The 12572-nt window shown below is 45.0% G+C and overlaps 1 protein-coding gene across 4 annotated transcripts in view; it reads left to right on the forward strand.

Annotated features, from left to right (window-relative positions):
- Nucleotides 1-12572, forward strand: part of TMEM63B (transmembrane protein 63B) — a 241945-nt gene that overhangs the window by 223316 nt on the left and 6057 nt on the right. For all 4 annotated transcript variants that reach the window (XM_069236286.1, XM_069236282.1, XM_069236285.1 and 1 more), the window contains 3 exons: nucleotides 191-296; nucleotides 2533-2700; nucleotides 11037-11152. In XM_069236286.1, the coding sequence (XP_069092387.1) occupies nucleotides 191-296; nucleotides 2533-2700; nucleotides 11037-11152 (390 nt within the window). The remainder of the gene's footprint in view (nucleotides 1-190; nucleotides 297-2532; nucleotides 2701-11036; nucleotides 11153-12572) is intronic.

Genomic DNA, 12572 nt, shown 5'->3' on the forward strand with positions numbered 1-12572 from the left:
CTGAGATTTAACACTGCCATAGTTGGACATTTACTAAGGTGGGGGGATGGATTCATGGCTCGTAGAAAACGTTCTGCCTATTTCCTTCCAGTCTCCTTCGTACAGCGGTCGTTTCACTGGCTTGTGTTACTCGAGCCTTGCTGCTAATCCCATTGTGTTAACTTTGTAACCTCTTCTGTCTACTTCTCAGCACCAGGCATACGAGTTCCAGTTCGGTGCAGCCTATGCTTGGATGATGTGCATCTTCACCGTTGTCATGACGTACAGCATCACCTGTCCCATCATTGTGCCCTTCGGTAGGTCTGCCCGGCTCAACGAGACAACACAATGTATTTTGTGTCCACTGTAGTTCACTGCACTGCAGACCCTCCTCGGTTTTATTTTCATGCACAAACTGTGACTAGTTATGATGGAACATAGGTTGATGTGCACTTGACCAAAGCAACTTGTCCCCTAAACTTTCATGGCCGACTCACCTTTCCTTTTTCTAAAGCTTGTAAAATGAGTGCTATTGAGTCAAGTAATCCACTTATTACAGTGCATGAATGGATTTGCTTCAGAATTCTGCAGAAAAAAGAATATTCCCATTTTAATTTTAAGCTTCCCATTGGTTATTGAGATCTTGGGGCGGAAGTGACTGCTAACTGTGTTCTGTGACTGCTGAAATCGTGGTAGAATGCTTGTGGGATTATTAACTGCTTATAATGCAGATTCACATTTTTATCTTAAAAGATTCACTAACCAATAATAACCATGACGTTTGAGGTCTCTGTTCTGGAATAGCGTGCTCTGCTTCCTGAGAAATAGAAACATGCAGTTGAGAAGATCAAGAGATACTGGCACAGGGAGTTGAGGGGTCAGACAGTTGGCATGAGGTGTCTGAGAGAGGGAGGTAGTGGTTCAGCAGGAGACAGGCAGCCAGGAGAAGATGGTGAAGGAGCTGTAAAGGGCGCGTTTGAAGAACATAGCCCAGGTTGGTGTGGTAAGTGATGCAGAATGGTGTTCAGGCTTGTGGTGTGGAGTATCAGCTGCCAAAGGTCCTCTGATTGCTGTGCAGCTACCTTTGTGCAGTAGGACTGCCTTCGATACACCCTCCAACACCTGCCCTTTCTGATAAACTTAAGCCTCTCAGAAGGCATTGACTTTACTCAGTGTGCGGAGGGTGGAGGGCTCTGGGAGAGGTTCACCCAGGAGACAGAGCACTGTGTGCTGTTGTCAAAGGCAGTACAGAGGAGATTCACCATGATGGTGAAAAGCCTGCATCAGCTCTGTCCTGTGGACAGTCCCTCACTAAAGGGGAGCCATCTTCAGTTCCCCTACCCCTGACTCTTGGCCTGACCGTGCAGAGGCTGACAGCTCTCTGAAGGATTTCCTCCTCAGTGTCAGCCAGTGTCTTCATGTCTCCCTGCCTCACACTGCTGGGTCAATACAGATGGTTTTCAAACAGAACTCACTAGGGAGTCAGACACTCCTCACTTCATGCCTGCTGCCTCTTCTCTTCCAAGCTCTCTCCCCAGCTGCACAGTCTCTCTGTACATATCCCACTTTCTCACTCTAGAGCAGATGAAGGAGAACCGTGCAAGACCCTGATTGGGTGAAACCACAAGGAGGCATGCAAGCTTGGTTTGACTAATTTCTATCTCGCCAGCTAATCGTACACAAGCTCCCAACAACAAAGATGTATTCCCTCTATGGCCAAACCTAAAACAAAGACTAAACAAAGATTAGCTTCAGTGGCCAATTACCACAACAGCTAAGCTTTACCCTCACTTCTATCGCATGAGTACAGATGTCCTGTAATTTTCTAGGACAACTTATTGATAAAGCTTTTTTGAAGTAATGGTTGTCCCACTTAGCATCAACCATTATTCAAGACTTTTTCTTCTTATTGTTTACAGCAATATAGACACACTTTCTAATAATCTTTATGTTCTCTGTTACCAAACCTACCCAGATGTTAGTAAATGCAGTCAACTTCCCAGGTGACAGGCTACCTTTAACCCCATGCATGAAGACCTTGTACGTCCATCTGCTTAGACTGGGACTCATTCAGACACCCAAACAATGGCACCCCAGCCTCACACCACATGCGTTGACACCACTGTGTTTCATTACAGGCTTGTTACCCTTTCTCTTATCTATTCAGGCATCTGCTCCCTAGCCCTTTGCTCACTCTACGTATGTGATATTTATATGGTGTGACCGTAGACGAAAGACTGCAGAGCACTGTATAGGGTCAAAGACCGTTAATGTGTGATAGGAGGCGTTATTGCATCGTAATGCAGTGCTGTTTAAACAGGTGAGTCTTCAACTCTCTCCTGAATTGGACGTTGGGGTGGTCCTGATGGCTACAGGGACATCAGGGACATCGTATTCCAGATCGTAGGTGCATAGATGTAGAAGGCCTTCTGCCTCCAGGCATGCATGTCCGATTTTTTTTAATATGAGCAAAGTCAAAACCCATGCCCCTCTCCTTTAGTCGAGATCTGCAGCATATTGTGCAACCAGTAAGCACCAACTGTTCCCCCGCAGGGTTGATGTACATGCTCCTGAAACATCTGGTCGACCGATACAACCTGTACTACGCATACCTGCCAGCGAAGCTGGACAAGAAGATCCACTCAGGGGCTGTGAACCAGGTGGTGGCAGCACCCATCCTCTGCCTCTTCTGGTTGCTTTTCTTCTCTACGATGAGGACAGGTAAGTGCCAGGCAAGCGATAAAAGGTAAACAATTTGAGGAAATTATGACCTAGTTATCTAATATTGATGTGGCATTTATGCAGCTTCCTTGGGTTTGTACTTTGGACGACAGAGCACAGTTCTACAAAGGGTTTATTAATGAGTATCAGTCATTAAATCGCATGTTGTTTCATCAAGAATCATTAGGTACATGCATCGCAAGGTCCTTGACTTCTCAGGTTAAGTCAGTAAGCATTATTTCCAACACACGCACACGTTTTCGTTCTAAGAATCAATCAAATTTTTAACATGTACATTTTTTGAGTTAAAACAACAGTAAAAAACATTTTTTTAAATAAAAATAATTTTGATTTAATTTTATTTTATTTTACGTAAATTCATTTAATTTGACATAAATTAATTTTACATTACCCATCCTTGATTGAACCCTAAAAGCTGCCTTTGACCACTGATACCTACCCATCCCTGAATCCTAATAACCTCTTACTACCCCGAAAAGCTGTCTGCCTTAGCACCCTAAGAACTCCACAATACCCCTAAACACTACCTATCCCTGAAACCTCAAAGTGCCTGTAAACTATCCATACTCCTTTCTAACCCTTTGTACTGCCAGTCCCTGAACCCTAAAAAACACCTTACTTCACAACACTACCCATCCCTTAATCCTAAAAACGTTTTTACCACAATATAGTAGCTATACTTGAACCCTAGAAACTCCTTACTAACCCTAAACATTACCCAGCCCTGAACCATCAACCTTCTTACGAGCCCTGTACACTTACCCACCCTGCAGATCTTCTGCGGTGCTCAGTGCGGTCCATGATGGATCTGTGAATCCAGACCCTGATTAAAAAAATAATAATAATAATAAACCCACTCACACACCCACAAAACCACTACCACACCCAGTCACAGACCCACCCAGCCACTCGCACACCCACTCACAGACCCCCACAGCCACTCATACACCCACTCACAGACCCCCACAGCCACTCACACCCACTCACAGACCCACAAAGCCACTCTCACAGACCCCCACAGCCACTCACACACCCACTCACAGACCCACAAAGTCACTCTCACAGACCCCCACAGCCACTCACACACCCACTCACAAACCCACAAAGCCACTCGCACACCCACTCACAGACCCACAAAGTCACTCTCACAGACCCCCACAGCCACTCACACACCCACTCACAGACCCACAAAGCCACTCTCACAGACCCCCACAGCCACTCACACACCCACTCACAGACCCACAAAGTCACTCTCACAGACCCCCACAGCCACTCACACACCCACTCACAAACCCACAAAGCCACTCGCACACCCACTCACAGACCCACAAAGTCACTCTCACAGACCCCCACAGCCACTCACACACCCACTCACAGACCCACAAAGCCACTCGCACACCCACTCACAGACCCACAAAGCCACTCTCACAGACCCCCAAAGCCACTCTCACAGACCCCCACAGCCACTCGCACACCCACTCACAGACCCACAAAGCCACTCTCACAGACCCCCACAGCCACTCACACACCCACTCACAGACCCACAAAACCACTCTCACAGACCCACCCACTCACACACCCACTCACAGACCCACAAAGCCACTACCACACCCAGTCACAGACCCACCCAGCCACTCGCACACCCACTCACAGACCCACAAAGCCACTCTCACAGACCCACCCAGCCACTCACACACCCACTCACAGACCCACAAAGCCACTCTCACAGACCCCCACAGCCACTCACACACCCACTCACAGACCCACAAAGCCACTCTCACAGACCCCCACAGCCACTCGCACACCCACTCACAGACCCACAAAGCCACTCTCACAGACCCCCACAGCCACTCACACACCCACTCACAGATCCACAAAGCAACTCTCACAGACCCCCACAGCCACTCGCACACCCACTCACAGACCCACAAAGCCACTCTCACAGACCCACCTAGCCACTCATACACCCACTCACAGACCCACAAAGCCACTCGCACACCCACTCACAGACCCACAAAGCCACTCTCACAGACCCACCTAGCCACTCATACACCCACTCACACACCCACTCACAAACCCACAAAACCACTACTACAGTGGTTCTGTGGTCCTGCCTCCTCGGGGTCCGCAACTGCTTAGAATATTAACAGATTATTAAAGTGTATATAAATAAAGTGGCTACATATACATTTGAAATTTTTTAAATGTACTGTAAATGTTAAGGAATTTGAAATCGGAGGCTATAAATGAAATGAGTATTGATTCGTGCCAGCAGTGCAGGCGCATCATAAAGAACACAATATGGACGATGTGTGCCTTCAATTGAATTTAGAAAAGCTCCAACCTACCCATTAAAATTATTATTATTATATATTTTTTTTATTTATATTTGTTTGCAAATTAAATAAAATGTGTTATTATTTGTGTATATGTTTGATGAATGCTTGTTTCTGTATGTTTTTGTGTATTGTTTGGCATTTCAAATCAACAACAATGTTTAGGCCAGGATCCCCGGCTTCCTGTAATGACTCAGTTGCGGGTGTGGGGGTTTCCTGGATTCCAATAGTGATTCAGGGGGGGTCCCCGGGTTCCAATAATAGTAAAGTTGGGGTCCACAGAAGTCAAAAGGTTGAGAACCACTGCACTACCACACCCAGTCACAGACACTCATACACCACCTCACACACCCATACAGCGACTTAGAAACCCACAAAACCATCAACAGATCCACTCACTGAGCCACTCATACATCCACTCACACACTCACTTGCAAGCCACACACTCCCAGTCACATACCCATCAAGTGACTCACCCACTTACAGCCCCATAGCGTGGGGTTAGGTGCAGCGGGAGGGCTGGCTGCATGCAGGGGTGGGGAGAGGAGGGGGGTTTGGCCACAGGGCCTGGATGAACATATGGTAATTAAATATTACTTTTTGTTAAAAAAACATAGAAATTCACTGAAAAAAACAAAAGTTACTGGGATGTTACAGTTAGGAAAAAGAGTAAAAAAAAATTAGAAATTCCTACAAAACCAAAGGTTACAGGAACGTTTGTTAGATTAAGATTTTACACACACAAAACCATAGCAAATTAGCAGTTATAGTTATTTTTATCTCAATAAACTATAACTTGTGTCCTAAGGTAACTTTAACTTGTGCATTCATGTTTTTTTAATTCTATTTCCCAGCTATAATGTCCCAGTAATTTTTTTTTGTGATATACACATGCGCACACACACACACACGCATATACACACACACACGCATACACACACACACACACACACATATATGTATTTTACATTACCTACTGCCGGTCACCAGTAGGTAGTTATAGTTAGGACCTACTTTCCATAGGAAAATCGTTTTTTGACTTAGCTATACCTTTGACGCATCTGACAAATCTTCATTACATTTTTTAAGAAAAAGTGTTAAGTTGGGTCTTGTGTATAGAAAGTTTTGGGGTGATCCATCAAGCGGGGGCTGAGAAAAGTGGTGGGGGGGTAAAAAAGAAAAGTGTGCTTTCCATGTTAATTCCAATAGAGATTTTAGACACAACTACAACCTGAACCGCTGGACGGAATTACACCAAATGTGGTAGAAAGGTAGCTCTAGGTCCAGGTAACATGCTTTTTGTTATTTGGTGCAAATCCGAAATGTGTACATCTGGGCGGAGCCTGAGCACAGATATCTTGGTGAGATCTGATTGGATGTTGGCACTTTAACCGTAAAATGATGCAGCCATCTTGGGACCAATATACATGATCGCATCCAATTGAAATGCATTGTAGTGAATGGCAGGTTTTGAGGGTCACAAAAAGGAGAACATATAAAGGGTGATAACCTATTTTAGTTACAGTATAGATCATTTGTTGGTAAGGTGATTTTTGCCCTGTGAAAAAGCCTTCTGCTGGGATTTTGTGCATCATGTTTGAGAGAAAACTGTTTTCATGTTTTTCCCATAGACGATATGGAAGGTGCTCCAGAAGCTAAAAATGAGAAAATATTTTCTGTAAATTCACACTATCTTTGTCAGCCATATGAGAATGACATTCTCAGTAAAACATGTACTTCCAACAGGAGCAGCCTGTCAGATGATTCCCTTGTGTTCTACTGCAGCCTCCCAATGTTCTAAAGAACAACTAGAGTGCCAACAGTCCTATTTATGACAAATGTGTGGCACACCTGAAGCCATCTTGATTGAATCGAAGTGGAAAACTGAAAGCATTTTCTAATGAGGATACTGCAATAAATAAGGAGATTAGGGAGCTTTAGAACAAGTCTCCCTAGATGGCCATCAGAGAAATAAGAGCCCAAATGTAGCACAAATATCACTCAAATGTAGCCCAAGTATAGCCGTATGACAGAAGTGTGCGAAACACTTAATTTCATTGTTTTATTGCAGTTTGATACAGCGCAGACTTGACCCAAGGTATTGGAGTACTTTACATGAGCATCAGTTACATTACACAAGGACACTTTCCTTTGGGGCTTTAGGTATGGGGAGATTAAGTGATTTGCCCAGAATCACAGGACGTTAAGCTGATGCTGAAACTTGAACCTGGTTCCCCAGTTGCAAAGTCTGCAGCTCTGTCCATCATGCCACATTCTCTCCCCTAAGTGTACCATCTAATCAACTGGATAAAAACAATCAAGATAGCAAATAATTTAAACGTACATTGTCGCCATTTGAGAACTCAGAAAATATGTCCTCTTTCTAGTTTTATAGAGCACTAACCATAATCACGGGAGCAAGACCCTCTCATTTTAATAATTTCTAAAGGAAATGCTTTAGGTATTACAGTTTGGATTAGATCAAGATGACGTCACGTGTGCCACATGTTTGTAATAAATAAAGAATGTTAAGGATCTAGTTGTTCATTAGAATACTCTGGGGAGGCAGCTGTCAAAAGACCTGATTCAGGCTGGTTACTCCTGATGTTTTTAAGCCCAAAAGGGCTTTATTTTATCCGTCTCCTGCTCAGAATCTCCTCTTTTTCAATGTAAGCCAATGGGGAAAATCAATTCCCCAGTTTTTTTTTCTCCAAAATCTTCCTCTTAACAAGTTCAAAATGTTGGCAAGTATGGTACATTGGATCGCTGAGGGCAGGAGGAATGGGTTAGGGACATGGACTCCAATAACAGAGGGCAGGAGGGAGATGGGCAGAGACACCAGACTGACCTTACAGGGCAGGCGTAAGGGGTTGCAGCAGCACAATACACCACACAGGGTAAGCGGACGGCAGTGAAGCACAACGGACCATGGAAAGCAATAAGGATGGGACAGGGCCATGAGCATGGACAACAGAGATCAGAGGGAAAAGAGGCAAGGGCAGCCAGCTGACCAGGAGGGAAATTTACAGCATAACAGACCATGAAGGGCAGGAGGAAGGGGGAGTGCCATGACAATGGACCAGACAAGGCATGAGGGGGGTATAGGGGCCTGCACATGGAAAAGGGAGGGCAGGGAGAAAGGGGGGCAGGCTGGAGCAGCATGCTGACAAAGGATGGCTGGTGGGATGGGCACTGGAAGCAGAACATACCACAGAGGGCAGCAGTGAGTCTAGAATGGCATACACAAACCGGAGGGAAGGTCAGGGACAGCAAGCTGACTGCACAGGGCAGGTGGGAGGGGCTCTGGCAGCACAGAAGGCCATGCGTGGCAAACAGGAGGCTTAGTGGCAGCACACATGCCATGGTGGGCAAGAGGGAGGGGGCAAGGGCATGCCCAAATACCATGGAGGTCAGAACGGATGGGTAGGGGCTGGACAGAGACAAGAGAGGGCAGGGCCTTCACAACAGACCACGTGGGGTATGCAGGAGGAGCAGTTGCAGCACAACAGATAATGGAGGGCAAAAGGGAGTGGCAACAAATGGATCATGAAGGACAGGAGGGAGGGAATAGGGGCCCGGAACTTAGACAGGCGGCAGGGACAGGAGACAGCCATCTGACCATGCTAGGCAGGTGGATGGGACAGTCGCAGCTCAACAGAACTCTGAGTAGATAGGAGGGACAGTGGCAGGTCCGTGGAACGTGGTGGGCAAAAAGGAGGGAGCGGGGGCAAGCACACAGACATCAGAGGGCAGGGGGAAGGATGGTAGGGGCAGCAAACTAAGCAAGAGGGCAATGATGGGGCATAGGACTGGGCAACGGAGAGCGGGAGATGTGGGCAGGGACATCAAGCTAAATGGAGGGCAGTGGCAGCACACCGGACCATGCAGGGCAGGAGGGAGGGGACTGGTGCATGGACTCAGACAACAGAGGGAAGGGAGAAGGTGGCTGGGGCAGCAAGCTCACTGTTTAGGGCAGGCGGGAAGGGCAGTGGCAGAACAACAGCCACACAGGGCTGTAATGAGGGAGCGGGGCATGGACGTGGACCATGGATGCCACGGTGAGGGGGGTGGCAGGAGCAGCAAGCTGGAGTTGGGCCAGCACAATACCATGCCAGGCCCTGTATCCATGCCCACCCCACCCCCATGCATTGTGATGGGCATTTTACTTAATGTTAAAAAAAAACTAGAAATCCACTGGAAAAAAACAAGGTTACAGGGACGTTATAGTCAGGAAATAGATTTTTTTTTAAACCCTCCGAAATAAAAAAAATAAAAAAAGGTTATAGGGACGTTGTAGTTCGGTTCAGACTTTACATGCACAAACCCATATACATTCAACTGTTATAGTTATTTCAAGTAACTATAACTTGTGCCCCAAGGTAACTATTACTCTCACTCTCGCCATGCACTGCTAATTACCCAGATGTTACATTACTCATGACATCTTCTATGACATCATTGATAATATCACTGTAACATTTGCAGTAAAATTATCGATGAGAAAACAATGCCTGGTGAGGGCACGCGTTATAGTTACCTTTGGGTAGTTACCTGGGTTCACGGGTCATTTCTGCATCTATTTGTACATATTTAATATTTGCATTTTATCTGAATTTATCTGTGCTTGTTTTGCATTCAGTGAAAGAATAAAGTGGCAATTTGTGTTTTTCCACATTTATTAAAACAGTAATGGCGTGAGCACTTGAATAATTGTCAGGCTTTACCGCTAGAAGCAGTCTTATATTTTGCAACATATAAGCCACATGGAAATATTGCAATCACAGTGCCAACGTATGTGAACATTTGTAGTTAAGTAAGGAAATCCTTTCCCATTTTTACACCACATGATGCTCATCTGATCTGATTTTGATCTGGCAGTCTTTATTGAACGCAGCAAGATTCTGCTAAAAAAGCCTCCAACGTTCTGCATTTAAAAAAATAAAAAAAATAAAGACAGAACTACACATTGTTTTCTGTCTGTATATGTGACAGTCAATAAATGTGGGGCACTGGGGGCCTTAATCATATTAAGCCCACAAAGTCTCCCAAATTAACTCAAATGCAGCCCCATGAAAGGTTAGGCCTGAGGGCCAGTGTTACCGAAAACCTTAATACTTGGCGCAGGAATTCTACTAACATAATAAAGGTTTGTATTTAATGCCAGGCTGTCACCTTCTGGTTTACTATCTGTATCTGATTATGTGGCAAAACATTCATTGGCCTGATAATGAAACAATACTGTCTACAAAACAATGTTTAAAATTCTAGAGTTCGCGCCCAAATGTATTCGCCGACATTTCAATTCTCTAAATCTGCCGGATCCTCATCAGAATAAATTAGTTCTACGTACATCTGCAATTACTGCTGCTATGAGAATATTGTACTGGTAACAACTACTTTAAGTAGGAGTCTGATCTGATCATTCAGTTAAAGCATTTAAAATCACATGTATTGCACTTAGCAAATATTCTTCTATGTAGAATACCAAAGTATTGAAGCCAGTGGACTAGGGTACCTCACCAAATCTGTGCATATCTTTACAAGATCATTCACTTACTGCAGTGGAGCTTAACATCTTTTCCTTCCATACAATCCCAGCTCAACTTTTGCCAATGGGACATCCTAACATTTAGGGGTTTGCCTACACTTAAACCAACAATATTCATTTTAGTTTGGATTGTTAACATACAGTGAAATTTAAGCCAATATTTTTAAGTATATTTTACTATTTTCTTTCAAAACGTTTTATTCACATTCATCGGCTTAGTTCTTTAAACAATTACCTCTGTAAAAACACATTTAGCAAAAATGTATTAAGTATAGGAAAATCTACTGCACTTTGCTTACACAGTGTAGTAGAGAGGAATAATGGCTTGAGTGGTCAGCTGTACTGAAACAAGATTGAAGTACTTAACCAGAAAAACAGGGTCTCTGAGGGTCCGGAGGTTGATCTAACCCATTCTGCTCTTTCTACCCTAGGGTTCCTGGCGCCCACATCCATGTTCACCTTTGTGGTGCTAGTTATAACCATTGTGATCTGCCTCTGTCATGTTTGCTTTGGACACTTCAAATACCTCAGCGCTCACAACTACAAGGTAAGCCGGAGTACGCAGGACCTTGGGCAGGGAGGCACCCGCACGGTGGGCGTGATTTAATATGATTGCAGGTGTAGACCATCCTCTGTGATTTCTGAATGGACACTATCATTACAGTTATATCTCGATCAAAGGATAGGTTGCTGAAGACCAAGTGTGCCTTGTTGAAGCTGAGAGCTCGTGTATCACCCATTGCAACTGATGCTTTGTGCCCACTGCATCCCACTCACCACCATCGAAAGCACCGCTTCTGCTGCGAAACACATTGCAGATGCAGCATCAACATTACCCCCTGAACACTCAATGAAAAACATTGCTGCTCCCATTGGAGCCCATGCATGAGTTGTGGCCCATGCACTGCCCAATGCAGTCCTCACATCAGCCTTTGCAGCCCACAGGGAGATCCATGCATAAACCTTGGGAGCCTCATACTCATTCTCAGGAGCCCCACTTCAACCACCACAGCGCCACTCATGGTGCATCACATGCACCATGAGTGCAACATCTGTTGTGCCAATTGTGTTTTTTGTTTTATTGCTGCCCACACATCAGTCATTGAAGGTTAGCTGATGCATTGCCCAGTGCAGGCTCTGTATTGCTGCAGGTAGCCCATTGCCCAACACATCACAGCATTTGCTGCTGGAGCCCGCACATCACGTATTATAGTTGAAACACTGATCATTGTAGGTGCAGCATTGCCTGTTATAACCCCTGCATTTCTGTTTGCAGTTCACACACTGGCCATTGCAGTTCTAGCATTGAGTTGTCACCCTTGCATTTTAGTAGACGTCCTGGGCCCCAAAGGGAAACTGACATCTTTTTGCAGAAAAGGAAATCTGACAAGTGTTTCTCCCCCTCCCCCTGAGCTCTTTTCTAGTAGAGAAGGGGTGCTACTAGAGAAGGGGTGCCAAGAGTGAGGCAAACCTTTCAGAGACTCGCTTGCATCTTCAGGTGATATAGCAAGCCCCATCCTGAACTCCACAATTAGTACAAGCCCAAATAATGTTATTTTAGGATGTTTTAGAGTTTATGTGTAATTCTTTTATAAATCAGGTGAACAATTAGCATCATAATAATAAAAATCTCAGCAATCAAAAATGAAATAAGGCTGAAAGCTGGATACATCTCAAACAATATCCATCACACATGACTGACCTGTTATGATGATTCCCTAATTATATTGTATTTAGCTGGCTCACAACTTGATGTGTTAATCTATCACAGTTTTTGCCAAGTAATGTTAAAGCCCCCTCGAAACCTGGATACCGCTTGAGCTTAAATCAGAGTCCAGATTTTCTGAATTTCTTCCCTGCGCTGATGGTCAGTCCGGTTCCCTGCCCCATTTGCTAGGTGCGCTTCCCGTGCATTATAAGAGCTACAGACCACATGGGGGTCCTTTTCCCCTCAAACCATACATTTG

This window comes from Pleurodeles waltl, chromosome 5 (genome assembly GCF_031143425.1).
Source record: "Pleurodeles waltl isolate 20211129_DDA chromosome 5, aPleWal1.hap1.20221129, whole genome shotgun sequence".
NCBI lineage: Eukaryota > Metazoa > Chordata > Amphibia > Caudata > Salamandridae > Pleurodeles > Pleurodeles waltl.